Here is a 20,070-nt window from a genome sequence, read left to right as displayed (position 1 = left end):
CTGAAGTCCAGGGTTCTTGTTCTGCTAGGTATTCTCTTCCTGTCAATGAGATCCTGACCTCCACCATTTCATGGTCACTACAACCAAGGCTACCCTCAAATTTCAGCACTTCAACCAGACCCTCCTTATTAGTGAGAATAAGATCCAGCAGCGCTCCTCTCCTAGTAGGCTCATCCACCATTGCATCAGGAAGTTATCATCAATGCACTGAAGGAACCCCTGGACTGTGGATGGATGGCTGAGTAGGCTTCTAGCAGATACAGGATAATTGAAGTCCCCCATGACGACCAGGGCCTGCATTTGCGAGACCGCTGTCAGCTGCCTGTAGAAGGCCTCATCAACCTCCTCGTCCTGATCCGGTGGTCTGTAATAGACACCAGTAACAGTATCACACATGCCAGATTGTCCTTTAATTCACACCCACAAGCTCTCAACTTGCTCCTGATCCGCCCCTGGACAAAACTCAATGCACTCCAGTTGCTCTCTCATGTAAAGAGCAACTCCACCACCTCGCCTTGCTGGCCTGTCTTTCCTGAAGAGGACATAGCCATCCATGACCACATTCCAGTCATGTGAGCTGTCTCACCAAGTCTCAGTAATTGCCACAAGATCATAACCTCCTGATTGAACACAAATTTCTCACTCCTCCTGTTTGTTCCCCATGCTACGTGCATTGGTATACAGGCATTTCAGAGAGCAAGCTAAGCACGCCGATTTTTCAAAGCATGCAGCTTCTCATTCCTTGTATGTGCAGCTGACTGGCAGTCTGTGATGGGGTTGCATGTCAGCAGTTAAAAACACACCCAGCAGAACTCATCCTTGAAGCTGGATGACCACAGAAACTCCCAAAATTACTGCTATTTAGTGATGCTGATGTACTTTGGTGAATGAATTTTAGATTCAAAGGAGTTTTGTGATGTCCTGCTCTTTGGGTTTGGCTTAAAGACCATCTCAAGAAAATAAGCTTCTTACTAACGACATGTAGCCATAGTTTAGCATTTTTATGACCAATATATTGAAGGATTTGGTTCATAAAGTTGAAAACCAAGTGGATTCAAAGCTGCTTGGAGGTGAGTGATCTTCTTTTAGTCTTATTTGGTTTTAGTTTCATGGCAAAGTGAAGAGAAAGCAAAGAACAGTCCTCTAGGATGAGAACTGACAGACTGAAGAGCTAGATACCATACCAAAACCACACCATTTTATTCCACTTCTCTACTAATTCCAGCATGTGACTCCCTGAACACCACCATACAGAGCTCTAAAGGAGGAAAATCTGTTTCTTCTGTATTAAAAGAAAGGTGGCTTGGTTTGTTGGTTTTTCTTTTTAATTAGGAGTTCTAATTGCCCTTTTTTTTCCTGCCTTTGGCAGGAATGGGCAAAATAATTTGCAACATTTTTATTTATTTATTCAGCCCTCCCCATAGCAAATTTCATCAGGTGCAAGAACTGTGCCAAGCATGTCTTTACAGGACTTGTATCCAGTGATTGCTGAGCTGCTTCTACGATTGCCAAGTGCCCACCTCACATGTCAACCAGGGATCTCTCTAAAGATATTTGGGTGGTTGCTAGTCCACACCACCAGTTTCTTCATTGCTTCTTTGTCATGTGTCAGATATCGACTATATTCCTTCTTAAATTTGTCTGAGCTCTGAAGACAAGTGAACATTTTTAACAGTCGACGAAGAACACGATAAAACCAATAGCTCTCTCCGTGTTCTATTATCAGATAGTCATCTGTCTCATCATGTTTTGTTGATAGGTTTTGTGATGCCTGCGCTCTTAGACCTTGATCCCACAAACTACTGCCTGCTGCTCAGAGTGTTTGCACTCACCTTCTGCTCAACACCCACACATACAAAGTCCTAAGCAGTGGCTTACCCAGAAAGTCTGGTACAAGGAGTATTTCACAGTTATGTCTTCAAAGTTACACACTTTTTGCAAATTTCAATAAATTTTCTGTTTCTGAAAGGACTGGAAGTACCACTAAGCTCTGTAGAACCCTGTCATCTGCAAGTTGGCAACACATTTTATTTTCAGTAGCTGAGAAAATACCTACTAAACATATTAAATTGTGGAAAAGCACAGTGGCTTCTATTTGAAGATACTGAGTATGCTGAAGGCGAGATGGAGGGAGAAAAGGAGGTTTTGACTTGCAGATGCAGCTCTTCTGGACACCCTTCCATTCACGTAAGGGATAAATGGGTCAAGAAATGCTGTCTCTGAATGTGACAAGAAATTACAAGCTTCATGTGATCATTTGCTTATGCCTTCTAAAGGGGTTAAAACATTCCCATATTTAAGATCCATTTTTATCAAAGGCCAAAGTAACCAAGCAAATATTTCAGCATTATGCTCAATTTTAAAAGAAAAATTAGCTCAGCCCTCCAATCCACTACAAGGTCAGAGAGATAGCTGGTTAAATGCTGTCCTACAATTTAAGGTGCAATAGAATTTCGTACAAAGGTGGTTTATCCTCACAGGCATAAAGAGCACTTTATGAACAAAATTTTCCTATTATAAATCAGAACAATTCAAAACACCACAGTCACTTCAAACACTCACATTAGCCCTTCCTTCCCTAATGAATGTGACAATTTAAGGGATTCAAATGCACACTGTCAAGTTTGTTTTCAAGTAGCAATGACAGTTTCTTCATATTTGTAAGTCCTACAGATTTTTTTTCAAGTTGTCACAGTGGTGCTGGGCCTGAATGCAATTCCTAGTTCGAATGCCAACAGTAGGAATGCAGCCACCCGTCTTGTAAATGCCAGTGCTTGTTGTTTAAGTCTGAAAAAAATATAGCAATTACTTTGACTCCTAAGAAGTAACCATCAGTAACCTACCTATACAGAGGTTTACCTATACACAGTAATGTTCGAATATCCTAAGTAATTTGTGTATCACATGTACACACATACCTACAATCCATTTATGCAATATACATGAGATTAACATAACATGTATGAAACACTGAGCATTCACCAGCACCTCTTGTGCTGCGCAGAGTTCAAATGTCTGTACCCTCAGTTGCAAAGCACCATTAATACAAGCAGTATCTTTTCATTAGTGGTGTGGGAGAGGGTCATCAATGCCACTTGGCATCTCCCCAGTAACCAACGATTTTCTTACCTGAGTGAACATATGCCTCCCTTGAGAATAAAATTTCCTCTGTTGATTTTGATTGTTACAGGAATATAGTAATTTTTTTAATGTCATTGATTAGAAGGAAAATTCGCTTCTTTGCTGGCTTCTTTAAACCACAGTTCTGCAGAAGTGTTGCAACAGTTCTACTTCTCAATTAGGGGAAAAAAAGCAGAACCTCAAAAGACATTCAGTGCTTGATTAATTATAATTAGCTAAGAAAGCAGTATTAGTAAATATAAGTCATAAGTATCTGAAAAATTCATCATCACAAACCAAATACTCTGATAAGCAGTGAGAACGAGTGATTTTTACTGAACTTAAAATATCTGAGAACAGCTACTATTTTTGATAAGTTATATCCCTAAATTTTCTTAGAATGGCTTGCTTCCTAAGCCCCTAATTAAAGAGGAGAACCAAGCAGGAAAGGCAACACAACAACTAACCCAAGTGACAGTCCACCCATCACAGCTGTCTATGCAGAGTCGACTCTTCCTTCTCCTGTCTCCCCTTATAAGTAAGCCAAGTCAGTACATACCATAGAATCATAGAATCATAGAATGGTTTGGGTTGGAAGGGACTGCAAAGATCACCTAGTTCCAACTCCCCTGCCATGGGCAGGGAAACGCTCCACTACACCAGGTTGCCCAAAGCCTCATCCAACCTGGCCTTGAACACTTCCAGGGATGGGGCATCTACAACTTCTCTGGGCAACCTGTTCCAGTGCCTCACCACTCTCAGTGTAAAAAATTTCTTCCTTATATCTAATCTAAATCTCCCCTCTTTCTGTTTAAAGCCATTGCCCCTTGTCCTATCACTACACGCCCTTGTAAAAACTTCCTCTCCAGCTTTCCTGTAGGCCCCCTTCAGGTGCTGGAAGACTGCTATAAGATCACCCCAGAGCTTTCTCTTCTCCAGACTGAACAGCCCCAACTCTCTCAGCCTGTCTTCATAGCAGTGGTGCTCCAGCCCTTGGATCATCTTCATGGCCCTCCTCTGGACTCGCTCCAGCAGCTCCATGTCCTTCTTGTGTTGGGACTCCAGAGCTGAATGCAGGTGGGGTCTCACGAGAGCAGAGTAGAGGGGCAGAATCACCTCCCTCGACCTGCTGGCCATGCTTCTTTGGATGCAGCCCAGGATCATGGGTGGCAGTAGAAGAAATGCAACCCAAAAAGGAGAGGAAACAAGGGCCCTTTGCTTTAAAGAGGTGACCTGGAGAAACTATTCTCAATGGGAATTAACTAGCAACTGTCAAAATATCATTTACGAGCTACGTAGATTCCTGTTCTCCAAAGAGATGCTGTCAAGTAAAATAGACCTAAAATGTGACAGGCTTTGATATTATTGTAATAAGGTGGTCTCTTCCAAATTCTAAATACACATTGCAGTAATGTGATGTGACATCTTTGTAGGAAAAGTCCAAAACACTTAATGCTGCAATTTACCTGGTACAGAGCTGAGTGAGAGGGGACTGGAGAACGTTCTGCAAAATAAGTATGAGTGAGGGAGAGAGAATCATCTGGAAATGTCAGGCAACTGGGAATTACAAATGAAGAAAGAGAAGGATACATGCATTTGGAGCTGAGGGAGGAAACAAACTGAACAGAACAAGTACAGTAGTAAAGAGAGGAAGGTATGAAGACAGAGGTAGAAAGACTCATTCAAAGTAGGAGAATAGCTTTCTGTCTTTTGAGCCCTTTAGAGAAAGTTGGTTCACTCTTCAAGCAGGTTTTCTGCAGCCATGAGGCCTAGATCAATGATCCCAAACTGTGCTCCTGAGCCAATGATCACTTGAAAGACTCCAGTAAGTAATCTGCATCTCATTTGTAGGACTGGCTGAAACAGTGAGATTAAATTGCCTTGTTAGTGTTTTTAATTAAAAGTCAGAATCTGTGAGAGCCTGGTGAAATACAAAGAGCCAGTACTGATCCACGGTCTAGAAAGTTTGGAAGCCACCAGTCCAGAAACTTAAAGCAGAGGTTTTCAGTTAATGATCTCTCGAGGGCTTTGAATAAAATGTCAGATATCGTGAGACTCATCATAACACCACAGGAGCTGGCAGCACTGCTTTCTGGGGCATTCTTAGTCCACTGCAGAGCCAGCATTTGCGTGGTACTTTTTGTTATTAGGCCCAGCTGAACTGTAATCTTCCTTCCCTTTCCCTACACCTTCTTTGCTATTTGCAAAGATATGCTTCATTACACAAGGAATAATAAGCCTGCATATTAGTGTCGTAAACCTAGGAAAGAACAGTGCTGTTGCCGAGGTTTGCTAAGCAGGAAAAAGTTTTGTAACCGAGAAAAACCTCTCTTCAGAGAAATGCTTTGGTTTCTCAAATGCTACATCTGTCTGTACTGGATGGGATGGATAAAATTGCAGTTAAATGATGGTGCAGCTTTTCTTTTTTCTTTCTTTCTGTCTTTTTTTTGTTTGTTTCTTCTTTTTTTTTTTTTTTTTGGCAGCATTCTTCCATTTACTAATTGTTCGCCAGTAAGTTTTATGTGAATAGGAGCCTGAAAATAATTCTCATGAGTATTCAGTTTGAACATCTGGTATCATCATGAATATAACTGGTATAATGAACTTCTCTGCATTGAACATAGGCTGCATGGTGAAGAAAGGAATTTGAAGCAACTGCACCTGAGTAAAGCAAGTTTCATAAAAGTAAATCTCCCTCCCAGTGTGCAGGCTCTAACTCCCACTAGCATTAATGGCAATAACCCCTCCTCATATAGGATAATTAGTGCCCTTAGAGTTTAAATTTGCAGGTACTGAGACATTCACATGAAGTGTGCCCAACAGTAGAAAAAAATGTGGAAATTACATCATTGTTTGGTTACATTATAAGTCTGAAGGGGGAAAGAAAAAACTGTTCATGCCTAGGTTAGCTTGTAATTGCCCCAAATTATTTATTTTTATACCATTCTAATTCTATTTTCAGAGTTTATTCAGGCTAGTTAGCTAGCTGCTTTCAAGCTTTAACCAAAGAATTTTCTTTCTAAATGCCGAGTGACATAGTCTATTTTGTGGAAACATGGGAGAACAATGTAAGAGGCATTTATTTAAAGAATGCAGTATAGGAATAACGTTGCTTTTCTGCTAATATCAGACGTTCTATTTATATTCACCCGTCATTGACATCCGAGCACTATTTATGCTGGTGAACAGGTATTTAGTAACAGTTTATAAAGAAAGGAAGCGTCCTCTAGGAACTCAAGGCAATGGATCAAAACCACTTTAGATACCGGAGGACTCAGGAGCCTTACATTGCTGTAAAGTGGGCTGAGAAAGTGCCTCAAAGCAATCAAGAAGTAGCTTAGTCTTACTCTTCCAGAAAGCTTCTTGGGGATACCATCAAAGAGTCACTTTCCCAAATGCTTTTGAACTGTACACAGAGCACATGTATACTAAAACTTGTTCCCAGAGCTCAATTTTTATGGCAGGGTTTACGAAAGTCAAGGATAAGATCAATGGGTCTATACCTGGGCAGTTATAGGTAACAACAGCCTCAACTCATTCTGCCAGGAGATGACAACTAGTGGAGAATACAGAGAGGGTCAGCTTTGACAGTTCACAGTGGACATAAGTTAAAGCTTCTCTAGTTGCTCAGTGTGTCCCACCACCTTGGAGACCATCCAGCTTTCCATCTGCAATGAGGGCTGTGCCTTTCTTCCCAGCACCTTGCGGACCTTCTGCAAACCTGACCTTCCCATCCACCTCAAGGTGTGAGTCATTCACTGGCATCACCTCACACGCACCCTGTCACTGAGTGACCACAATGGAATCCTCAGACTGAAGCATAAAATTTAATTTCCTGTGGGCTGAAGCACTAAGTAGAACCTTATAGTGTAAAAATGAATGAGGGTCCAGTGGTCTCATCTAGTCTATGAAACTGAAAGTTTCTTCTGTCAAGGCAGCCCCAATCTCAATGTCGCCCTTTCTGGACCTGCCAGCACATGTACACCAGTGTATTCTTTCACAGTTTCACATTCAGCATGAAATCGAGTCCATTACTCACTTTTGAACTCTTCCTCCTTAAACCCAGTAACTGTTAAAAATGTCACCGTCTTTCTTGTGCCACCACCAGGAGTCCTACCACGCTTCGTTTTCTCTTCATTCACATATTGAACTCAGGTCCAGACATTTCTTGTGTTCCATGTTGCTTTTCCTAGAATCTGACCTCCGCCTTTTATTCTGTCAAAATTCATACCCAAACCTCACAACCTCATCAGGAGTTCCTTTTGTTTGGCCCTCACTAGAGCCTTTTCTCAAGATAACACACAACATATTTCCTAAGACCATCCACACTGTACTTCTGCTAAGACCATCTTCCTTATGAATGACAAATGCCATTATTCTGTAACTTACCCTGTTTTCTACAGCAAAGACATAGCTCATGCCCTCCAGATCCGCCAGAAACATTTTTCCATGCTGATTTTCCCCTGGTTGTACTGCTTCACAGTTCATCTGTCTGAAAAACAAGCAAGCTAGCTAGAGGCCAAGAATATCTTTATTGTTTGTATTTATAGTGGTGAACTTTGTGTCCTTATTTCTCTTGTCTCACATTTGTTCAGAAAACTCTTTGAAGAAGTAGCTATGTCTTGTAAGATGGCTTTTTTTGACATTGTAAATGCTCTGCAATGGAGTGATGCAAAAAATTACCATAATAACAGCCATCATTTTGACAGTTTTTGATGCTTTTCTTGTTGATGTTATCAAAAGGAGCATTATATCATTTTAAACCTTATTTTCAAGTCAGGAAATTAGGATAATGGCATTAGTAAACTCAGACGGCAGGAAGATTTGGGAATATGCTCTTCATTTGTTTTCATCCACGTCACTGCATAGATACATTGGCTAAAGTTCCAAAACCCTGAGAAATTCTACTAAAGAGGCTAGAACCAAAAGTCTGAAGACAGACAAATAAGCACAGAAGTTTTCAGTTTTGTAATCTATTTCTATACACATGTAGAAAAAAAAAATCTATAGAGAAAGTTCTGCTAGGAGGAACTAAAGGAAGTCTGTGCTCTTGAATTTACAAGATGGTTTTCTGCATTTGTTGTTAGTGTTTGCTCATTTGTTTTTCAGCTACTACTTCCAGATTGCCTCAGACTCTTGAGATAAGCTAGCCTATGCATTTCAACTCAGAGTGTCCCCAGTGTGCAAATTAGTAGTCTGCCATTAATGTTAACCATAATGTTATTAGGGCGTCCTCTAATGAGAAATGCACAGTCCAGATGTACGTTAATAAAACTGGTAGAAAATTTAAAATTTTCCCTAATTTCCTCAGTAAACGGATGCATTCAGAGATTTGGGATGTTCACTTTATTTGCTGGCTGTGATGATATGATGTGAGACATAAAATGTTACTATTACCCTGTATCACCTGTGAAGAGTTACTCTACATTGGCTCCAGTGGGCATTATTATGTATTTAGGTTAAATGTAATTTTTACTAAAAGTAAAAAGTTCAGATCACTACTACTTATAAAGAAAGCATGCTCCAAACTATCCGAGATAGATGTCCTAGAAAAAGAAAGTTAATTGTTTGTTTCTTCTGAGACATCAGTCAATCAGTGTATCTTTAGCCTTCAGTGGATTTCTGATCACTTCTGGTCATTTCTGGTCATTTCTGATCTTTCTTGGTCACTTCTTGTTTTAAAAAGAATGCCTTTTTGCTTTGGGTCTCACCTGGCTCCACTACACGGAGTCTATCTTGCCACGGAGGCTTTGCCAAACTGTATGTAACGCTTCTGCCTCAGCACAAGAAAATCACGCTAACTTCTTAGATGCCCTCAAAATATCAATGTGAGGGTTTCCCTCACTTACCTGTGTCTAATCTTCCAGCTGCTTCTCTGAGACTGGCAGGTATCATTTTGAATCCTTCAGTGAAAATGCTGTAAAGCATATATTGAGCTGGTTTCCAGCTGTGTTTGTTCAGGTAGGAGTATTTTCTTCTTGCAGCGCAGGCAGCTATTTGAGATTCCTGTCAAAGTTTTCTTTTGATATGGCTTCCTTGTGTATAGTTCTTCTGTAAATGCTTTCAGCATTCATTTCTTTTTACACTAAGATACTTTTTTAGCATGTTTCAGAGGGTTTTTGTAGGTCAGTATCTGAACTACCAAACTTAAAATAGTTTGAGAGGTAGCATTGAGATGAGCTGAATAAACTTATTTTTCTAGTAAAACTACATTCATCAGCTTTGTCAATGAAGTCATAGCAAAATTTTTTGTAAAAAATTGGAAAATATTTACTTTCTTAAATGCAGATTCCCTTTTCCCCACAAATTCTCCTCTAATTTTAATTTAGTATTCAATGGAGTGCCTTTCTTATATAATATGTAATGGATTACATATCAATATACATAATATAAACAAAATATAATTAAAATAATTATATTATTTTTATATAATAGATATTTATTGGAATCAAAAGAGACATTAGACTGAATCCGGGATTATTTTAATTTTAATGCACTAAAATATAAATATCTTAAAACTATAATTATGTTAGGTCAACACAAATAATGTTTCTGATTTTGTTTAAAACTGCTACCCAGCGTTGAATAAGCTGGAGCCCCTGGTGCCCACCAGCTGTCTTTCTTTGACTTATTCTCCTTTTCTGATGAGGCTTTGAGCAACTTGGTCTAGTGGAAGGTGTCTCTGCCAATGGCATGAGGGTTGAAACTAAGTGATCTTTAGGGTCCCTTCCAACTCAAACCATTCTAAGATTCTATGATTCTGCTAACTGCTCTGTCCAAACATGTTGGGAAACGACTATCTGTAGCTTTACACTAAATAGCAAAGGAACTACATGTGTTTAGTGCCATACCATTTGTGGACTCTTATCTATGATTAATTCATTTAAAAGCTTGTGACAATTTAGTATTCTGTCACACTGCTGCTATATGTGTTGTATCCTCCTTATTTGAGGACATTTTTTCCTTGGACTTTGTCTTCAATTGTTTACTATAAATGACTAGGAAGATCACCAGAGCATATAATAATGTTGATAAGAAACTGCACACTTCTGGGAATCCTGCCTGATATCACAAACTTATCTCTGCTGTATTCCTATTCTCTCACTTTAGCTTGTTTGGGATATTTCCATTTGGCTTAAAACAGATTGCAACCTCTTCCAAACACAGTTTTGTGTCTTGCAGTGTCTGCAATCTAGAATAACAGGGCACTTGCCCTTGGATGGGACGCAATGAAATTGTCATACTGGTTTTAATGCAGTATACTAAATACAATTTTAAAATAATGAAATAAAATAATGGCAGAGGTGCAACTCTGATATTTTTTTTTAACAGTAGGAAAGCCAGATGGTATTTCTACAGGAAAAATGGGCAGTTACCTTCACTGCTCATATATACTATGACTTGTTCCATTTGGATAAGTCATTTTTTAAACCCTGATAGATTCTTCACCTACAGGTTACTTACTTTTGCAATATGTCGTAGCCCTTTCCATCTCCCTTAATTTGCTGCCCCTATAGCCGACTTCTCATGCTGTCCCTAGCCCCACTCAATAGCCTGAAATGACATAGGAGAGCAAAAGGAGAAGGAGTCTCCAACCAGTCTGTAGAGTGACCCAGAAAAATATACAACAGCAGCCTTTCCAGGCAGAGCAGCCTGAACCTCAGTTAAATCTGGGTCCTAACCCACATTTCAGTGGGGATGGTGATTACAGGCATGTAGATCTTATGCCCTTCACTTATTCAGCAGCTCTCAGAAGTTTTTTAAAGCTGGATTAGGTGGTGGAAAGCACATGAGCAGCTGCTTCCAAGCCACTGAAAAAACTTGAGTATGTCCATGATAGTCTCCTTTCATGCTCTCAGAGAGCAGAAGAGTAGGCAGTTTCTGGTGAGAATTGAGTATTACATTAAAATACCCAAAAGTTTAAATTTTGATGTCTTGATTTCAGCTGAGACAGAGTTAGTTTTTCTTTTTAGCAGAGTAGCTAGAATAGCTCTGTGTTTTGGATCTGGTATGGGATTTGTTATGAGAAGAATGCTGATAGCGCACTGATGTTTATAGCTGGCACTGAGACCTCAAGGACCTTTCAACTTCTCATGTTCTTGCCAGTGTGCAGGAGCACAACAGACTGAGGGAGGAGGGCCCACAACTCCCTTATGATTTGAATTTAGACTTAGGATTGGGGACCAAATTGGCCAATGAATATTCCATATAATGCAACGCCATGGCTGATATATAGATGAGGGTTGACCAGGAAGTTGGAACTCTCTTCTGAGGAGTTTCTCATACTCTTGGTCTCTCAGAATTCTGTCTCTCTCCTGCTCTTCTTGGGCCTCTCGCTAGTCCAGGATTGTGGCGTTGGGACTTACTTGTTTAAGGATCACTTGCTGGGACGGGACAAGCATTGGTCACGGGGTGATGAGCAATTACACTGCGCATCGTTTGTTTATATCTATTATTATCATTTTTCCCCATGTATTTTAATATTTTGTCATTATTACGTTTAATTTTATAATGTTTTGTTATTATTACTACTATTATTTAATTGTTCTTATATCATGAGTTATTACTATTTTTTGTCATTATTACGTTTAATTATAATGTTGTTGTTATTATTACTATTATTTAATTGTTTTATATCAACCCATGAGTCTCCTTCCCTTTTCCCCTTTAATTGCCTTCCCCATTTCCCAGGGGTGGGGGAAGGAGAACGATGACTGCGTGGTGTTTAGTTGTCGTCTGGGCTAAACCGCAACATGTGGGAGAAGAGTAAGAAATACAAACGACAGAGAGACTTTTTATCAAGGCCTGCAGTGATGAGACAAGGGACAATGGTTTTCTGAAAGAGGGTAGGTTTAGAGTGGACATAAGGAAGACATTTTTTATGAGGACAGTGAGACACTGGAACAGGTGATTCAGAGAAGTTGTGGATGCCCCATCATTGGAAGTGTTCCAAGTCAGATTGGATGGGACTTTGAGCAACTTGATCTAGTGGAAGATGTCCCTGCCCATAGCAAGGCGGTTGGAGTAGATGATCTTTAGAGGTCCTGTCCAACCAAAGCAATTTAATTTTGACTTGAGTTTTTGTCAGATTAAGGTTTTGATTTGCTTGGTCTTTTTTTTCTTTTTTTTATTTCCCTCTGTTTATTACAACTTACTGGCTCTCGAAAAAAAAAACAAAAGGAAATTTCATCCTCTTATTTGCCCATTGGACTCATCATTGCAATTTCTTGAGGGTAAATTTTGTCAGGAAGGATGATTACATGCTTTTCAGAACAATTTAATTTGATGTAACAATACTGTAGCTGTTGCTAAATCTTCCAGAGAGATTCTGTAGAATATTCAAATTAAGTGCAATAACCAATCCATGTCTGCATTTGAATAGTACTTAACTGTAATTTATTTGGATAATGCATTTGTACTATTTTAAAATTGGTAAAAGATTTGTCCTACCAAAACCAAAACATTTTATTGGATTTTTATTGGTATGAAATATTGTGACATTCTACCTAACTGCTGATATAATTTCACAAACTTGTTGAATCATGTTATCATGGGGGACAGGGGACTCTTTATCTGCAGAAGGTCTAGTCAAGAGAGGCATTACATTAAACGGAGTTAATAGACAATTTCCTGTAATTTGGAGTTTAACCACGTTGCTATTGTAGGTGGGCAAGAAGAATTCTGTGATACCAAGCCTGAAATCATTTAATCAGGAATGTCAGTCAGTTATGTGCTTCAGTTATCAAATGTTGATAGAATTGGCTATGGTAGATTGTTGTTTTTTAATTACAGCTGCTCTGTAATATTGTGTGTTACCAGGTTCCAAGAGGGAAAATAGTATAGTATGGCCATTTGCTATGCCAAATGACCACTGCTACTGCCAAGTATAAATACTACCAGGAGTAGGTTCTTCTATAGGATGATAGCCGCATCCCTAAAGTAATGAATGCCACACTTCCCTATATGTATTTATGTTCAGATAATTTATTTAAATAATGTTCCTAGTACATGCTTTATAGCCTTCTGCCTTTTGCTACACAAAGTTTAGCTTATATTGCAGACTGTGCAAGTCATTTGGCAATGTAATTTCCATCCCTGCATACTAATCGATTTCTTCACAAACACCTGCTATCAGTTATGATAATAAAAATGCCATTCTAAATTGAAAAGGGGCCAAATGGAGCTTCCTAAGGAAATGACTTAAGTGTCTTTCAATGCCTTTAATGTAGTAATGTTCTGTAGTGCCAACACTTTTTTGAGCATTTGCATTTTATATAATTTCACTCTATTACATCATTTTCTGTCTAAATGGTTTCTCATAACCATTGCTGCGAAGTAGTTCATGGTGAGATTGGAGAGGAATCTCTGTATTTCCTCTCTCTTGGGATTAAATCTAGCAACTTTACATAGTCAAATTCCTTAGCACAGACCTGATTGGAACATCTGGCTGCTACAGTAGTATAATACTGAATGGTTGTATCAGTTCCTGTAACATAACTGGGAAAATGTTGTAAAGTTGGTGGGTGCTTTGCCCTTGGACTGCATGCCAGTTTCTTCCCAAAATATAAGCCTAAATTTAGCAGCCAGATTGCAGTAATGTTTGAATTATCCAGGGTCGCTTTATGGCTCCTTCCATCCCAGGAAATAACTTCCCAGCTACAGTCTTTGCCAGAACCTAATAATTTTCAGCTCTGCTGGGTCTTGTCTCAGCTCCTAAATGTCTTGCTGGCTTTTGGCGGTATTGTCATCTCCCCTGACAATGTCCTCTGCATTATGTGGAAGGAAACAATCCATTTTACTGATTTTCTTCACGTTTTCATTTTCTCTTAGCTCTAGCCGCCCAAGCGTACGCGCTAAAGGAAGAGAACGATAGTCTTCGATGGCAGCTGGACGCTTATAGGAATGAAGTGGAGCTCCTGAAACAGGAGAAAGGACAGCTCTTTCGAACGGAGGAAAGCCTTACGAAGGACCAGCAGCTGCAGTTCCTGCAGCAGACAATGCAAGGCATGCAGCAGTATTGCTACGGAAGGAAAGCACGGTCTTTTGTTTTCAGGAAAGTGGTACCATGGGGCTGTGCTGTCCTCAAGACCATTAGCCATAAAGGTCCTGACTTCTCTTCAGAGTCAAAATCTTATGGATTTAGATGAGAGAAAGGAGAAGAGGAATTGGAGATGTATTTAAGGATCGCTATTTTAGGAATTCATAAGCAGTAAACCCATGATCATTCAAGAAAGTCCTTATGCATGTTCTGTTTAGGAGCAAATTACTTCAGCACATCCCCTATTGCTCTCCTCACTTAATCCAATTGGTCTTCATTCCGCACAAAAGTTCAAGAAAGTTTGTCCAGTGTAGCGTAGTCAGTGCTCTGTGGTGCCTTCATTTGCATTCATCTGCATCTTTAGATGCATCTCCACTTTTCAGCTTGGTCTTTTTTCTACTGACTCTTGTGTGAGGATGACTAAGATATCCTCAGCTTGTCCAGACTACCCATCTGCTACCTTGCAAGTGCATAGCAACATCAATGTCGCCTCCTGAGCTTTTATCGTTTATGCTGACCCATGGATATAACCTGTTCATTCAGGCAGTTTTTTAAGTGGTTTTACTGCAGCAACAAAGGCTTTTTCTCTGACACCAGTCAGACAGAAATTGCTAAGTGTCCCTGCAGTGGGGTGGTGGGTCAGTTTATCATAAGCATTCTCCTTTATTCATTCATGTGCTCCTCACATTGTGTTGGACAAGACTTCCCACTGCTTCACCTGACAAGTCCAGTAACACATAAGCACCCCTCGTTCAACATGCATGCGTGTAACATCCTTCCTGCCCAGGCACTTGTATTCAGCTGATATGTGACAGCACAAGGGCAGTGGTGCCCCATGACACTGGATTAGGCTGTCATCTAGAATGGAGCTTCTCAAGATGTCACTGCAGAAGTCAATTTTGACTCCTTCATCTGTGTCCTGGAGCGATGCATGCGCTCCTCTGTCACTCCGGTTATTAGATTCCAGAAGGGGACAAGTTGTACCCACTTCCAGATTGTACTAAGCTGCTTTTTAATGACGAATCCAGGAGACATCATTTTCGTAGGAGCTGTCTAGTTGGGTAGGATTGCATGGCTATCATGGGACCCATTGAATCCAACAACTCTTCAAATGCAGCCTAACACCAAATTAACTGAGGCACAAGACAAGCCTATATGTGTGCTTATATGAACTAAGCTCCTTTAAGCCTGCAGAGTTTTACAAAGTTGGGGTGATTTATGGCATAGTAGTGAATAATTCTGAACAAAATATTTGAAAATAAAAACAAGTCATTGATAATTCAGGAATAAAATCTTTCCTGAACTTAGGAATAAAGTCATTAATCAGAAATACTTGAGGTTTCAGTATACTTTAGATATGCTGAGGTCTATTCACGATCTTATCCCTGTATAAATGTATACTAAATATCACTGGCTTCATTAAATTTAACTGCATATATAAATATTGTGCTAAATTTCAGCCTGGTGCTAGTTCTCCATTAACATTAGTGAAAATTTGGGCACAAAATGCTACTAATCAAAATGCTAGAGCCCTAATGCTCATTTTGCGTTATTATCATTTCCTACCTGGGGTCTGGATGAGGATAATCAAGGTCTGTAGAATATCAATAGATTTCTATTGTAATTTCAAGCAAATGTTTATAATGCAAGTCAATAACAGAAAGCAACTTCCTTATCTCTCTGTTCAGTTAGCGATGGACGCTGTAGTCCCTATTCCTCTGAGAGTTTCTATGTTCGTGACAATTTGCTGTGAGGTACTGAATTTTTCTAGTTTGCCATCTCGGGGTCAGATCTACTAACTCCCAATGGGATATAATTAGAGATGGCCCAAAGAGCTGGAGAAGACATTGCAGATAATCCAGTCTGACAATATGCTGAGGAGGGCAGCAATACAGAAGCACGGGAGGTGGAGTTCAGAATATTTGGTGGGAAATTACAGTCAATTAAGCAGCCGGATGATGGCTTTGGATTTCGATGATTAGCCATAGCCATGACATCGCATAACCTTTGCACTTTCCATGTAGTTCATGCGTGAATATTTAGAAATAAACCTCTGATTTAGGTTGTCTATGTTTATCTCAGCTTGGTTTTGTAATGTTGAGAGATGGCAACCTTAGCAGAAATCCATCAGTATAGCAGGTGCTCAGCATCTATGGAAATCAGTCTCTCTATGAAATATTAAACATATAGCCAGGACTTGAGTAGTAATAATTTAACAAGAAGACCTGTATTCCCTTTTATCCTTTTGTATATATTAAAATTAATTTCAGACAAGGTAAACTGAATGCCATTGAATTTCTGAACCCTGCATATATGTCAGCATTAAAAAAAAATGTATTTTTCTTCTTCGTCTTCATTCTCCCCCACTTTTTTATACATCTCTTATACTTCTAACTTTGAAAACTAGAGAACAAGTGATTCGAGCTGCAGCATGAAAAGTAAATTTATCTGAGAAAAAAAGGGGATGCATTTTCAGAATCAAGAAATTTTTTCTAAACATATTTGGTGCCAAACAATAGCAAATAACACAACATCAATGTATTTTTAATGTGCTTCCACCATCTGGACGTTTTTCAGGATTCTTTACCACATTTGCAGGACTGATGAAATGAATGTTTATTTTCTTTTCCATCACTCCTACTGATCCAAAGTAGCATCAGCAAAATCACACAATTGTGTGCCTATGAAGTATACCTTATGGGCAGTAGTAGCAACTTGCTTATTTATTGTATCTAAGAAAGAAAAATCCTTTCAACTAATGACATTGAACTTACGGGATTTTAGTCAACTTCCTCCATAAAACTGTGTCACGGTTTAATTTCATACCTGCTGTGAGACCTCAAACAAATGGAAATAATGTCTTGTATCCATGGTAACAAATGAGATACACTTTACCTGATTTTGAGATGGAAATTGAATTAACTTGTCCACTGCCTGCATAGGTAGTATTGCCTTCAATTTATCTCTATATGAGAAGACACATACCAAGCAGATCACTTTTCGAATGGCTCAGTTTTTCCAGTAGTGTTGGTATTCTCTAACAAAGTCTGTGATCACAAGGAAGGATGTTTTAGTTGTAACTATTTTACAATACTTCACAGCACAGCTGTGAATCTTCTTTCTGAATCTTTCTCTCTGTCTGAAATGTTTTACTAGCTACATGACTATAGGTAATGCAGAAAATTTCACCTAGTAGTGTTACTTAATGCTTGCCGTTGGAAGACTCAGTTTTCAGTGGATATATAATTTCTTCAAATTTCAACCATTTGGGTTAGTATATTCTATGTGGAGTAGCAAGCAAAATTCTTTTGAAAAATTCTCATCAACAATGCTTTAGCTTTCCAGAACAAAGTGTTGAAAACTATGGTTTTCTCATTTGTTACCCACCAAGGAAAATTCTTGAGGAAATGCACTTGCCACCATCATGCTTTGAAACAAGGACTCAAGAATTTGACAGTGAGTCGCTATTGAATTAATGATGTGGTTTCCGTATCCTTTATGAAGTCTGCCTGAAATTGATAACGTGACAAGCCTTTGAAAATGTCAGTTTGCCCCACAGGCGATGGCACTCATTAGCACAAATCCAAGTAAACTTTAGATTTTTTACTGGTCATTCAGGGTTGTTCATGAACCACCTCTGTAGCACAGCCATCGGTGCAATGTTTTACTTCTCAAGTTAGTCCTAAGTCTGCAGAGCATACATCCTTTAACATGGCTCTCTATTTGAACAGGTTAGTGCCACCTTTTCGTGAGGCTTAATTGGCTGAGGTGTGGGGCCATGCTTGCACAGCTGTACTGATTCCTGAACTGGTTCATTTGCCAATAGACTGGTAATTCTCTACAGTGCTTCATTGCATCATGTAAATGTATGATAGCACTTTCCTTTCACAACTCCCTGAGCACAATTAGCTGAATTTAAGCTCCTGCAGGCAAGGGTGTCATCCAGAAATCCCCATTTAAACCATGCTTCAACCTATATTTTCTCCAGAAAATGTACACAAGTCCCTACAATTCTGCTATTGCAAATGCTGAGGTGTATCTGGGACATGGAAGAGGCACCTCATTGCACCGGTCCCCTAAAGGGACCGATTCATTAGCTGTCCTCAGGTTCATGCTTCTAACACACAACGACAGCCCAGGCTCCCCTTGGTTGGCGGTGATGCATTAAAGCCTAGCCATGGGGTTACTGCATCAGCAGGGGATGCACGACGGTGCCTCTCCTAGAATTAGTACTCGGGGTGGAAAGCAAGAACAATAGGAACAGTCATGGCTGGTAGACACAGGGATGACATAAAGGCTGATACACTGCTGCGGGTGCCACCAATTCTGTTAGGTCAGGATGTCTCAGCAGGAGGCTGAATATATTCTGGCCATGTCAATGACCCACATGGGTGTCGCTCTGATGCAGCGTGAGGAAAGTCTACTTTTGTCTTGTTTTCTTTTTCCCTCCAAACTGTACCAATTTCACTCAGATAACAATGCGGATTGCAAACTGGAGCGCTCAGAAGCCAGGGATTGCCAGAACTAACACCTGCGTATTTTGCTTCATATGCCTCAGAGACCCTTCCCCGTTTGGTGCCGCAGACAGAGAGCACACAGTTAAACATCACCTATTCAGTATCTTCCTGTCCTTGCTGTTCAACGTGCAACACGAGGTCTTGCTGCAAAGGCCACGTGGCTCCTGACATTTCTACCTACTGAGGACTAGCTTTTGCAGTTTACCAGTCATTTAGTGTGTAAAATAAATAGCACATGCATCTGAGTCTTATACACCATATTTCAAAGGGCTCTGGTAAACGCCAGATGACGGGCAATTATTTCAGGCTTTCAGTGTTCATCCAGGGAAGGACAGTTTGCTCTGTGATGTGCCTCACTGTGCATTGGAAGAATGAGAAGAGCTGCTGGAGTAAATTGCACTTGAAGGAGGATGACCAGGATACATATTTGGTTAACGAGGACTGTGGGTGCACACAGCTTCCACAGTACGGACAGTCACTGGGAGCTGGATTAGGACCGTTTTGTCCTAAGTGAGGTGGCACAAGGGTCATCTCTCAGCTTTTTAAGCAAGATCATATACCTCTAATGTACCAGTAACCATTCTGAGTAGAAAAGCCAGAGGTAGGTAGTGTTGGCCTCGCTGTTCTGCCTTTGAAATGAATGGATTTCTACCATTCCCTGCCACTGGAGCAGAGCTAGTCCATTTCAGATGTCCCTCACTGAGCTAGCAGAAGGTTTTTTCTACAAGCAAGATGGCATTGCTCAGGTCTATCCTCTCCTATCCTATATGAAAAGTAGTTTTTTCTCCTGCAAGTGATGGAAGAGTTCACTATTCCTGTGGTCCACTCTCTTTCAGTGGAAGCAGGGGGTTAAAGCACGTTCTGTCCAAGAGGTTTCAACAGTTAGGTGTTGTAGGATATGGCACTGTGAGCCTTTTTTTCCACATCACTCTTCTAACCAATCAACACCTATTAAATTCCAATAAGTCTCAGCTGGCATTTAGGTCTGCAGCTCTCAGATCCTTCACAGATGTTGTTAGCTGTCACAGCCATTCTTTTCTCTCACGTACAAACTTTCTGCAATGTCAGAAGTTACAGACACGTATGCCATTGGCTGAAAATTGCCAAATCTGGTGCCATATGAGTTGCTATGACCATTATAACAACCATTTACCTTCGAATACACAGGTTCTAGCAGCAGTTTAGCACTGCAGTTAACATCATTGTTGAATAGATGGAGCATCTTATGACCTATATTTATTGATACAGCCTAAATGCAGAGGAGATTTCTAGTCTTTTTTAATCCACCTGCCTTTTGCTCACCAAACATCTATTCAGCAAATGACCCACCCAATGTACTTATGCACAACCATAAACAGATTCGTCTCCAAATGCAGTATTAAAGGGAAGAGTAAA

General features: G+C 39.9%; 1 protein-coding gene across 1 annotated transcript in view; it reads left to right on the top strand.

Annotated features, from left to right (window-relative positions):
* Positions 1-20,070, top strand: part of ENOX1 (ecto-NOX disulfide-thiol exchanger 1) — a 147,283-nt gene that overhangs the window by 90,350 nt on the left and 36,863 nt on the right. Inside the window, exons 8-9 of the mRNA XM_086611875.1 lie at positions 13,951-14,134; position 14,242. Coding sequence (XP_086468001.1) covers positions 13,951-14,134; position 14,242 — 185 coding nt within the window. The remainder of the gene's footprint in view (positions 1-13,950; positions 14,135-14,241; positions 14,243-20,070) is intronic.

This window comes from Tauraco erythrolophus, chromosome 1 (genome assembly GCF_009769465.1).
Source record: "Tauraco erythrolophus isolate bTauEry1 chromosome 1, bTauEry1.pri, whole genome shotgun sequence".
NCBI lineage: Eukaryota > Metazoa > Chordata > Aves > Musophagiformes > Musophagidae > Tauraco > Tauraco erythrolophus.
This window is presented reverse-complemented; position numbering and strand designations above follow the sequence as displayed.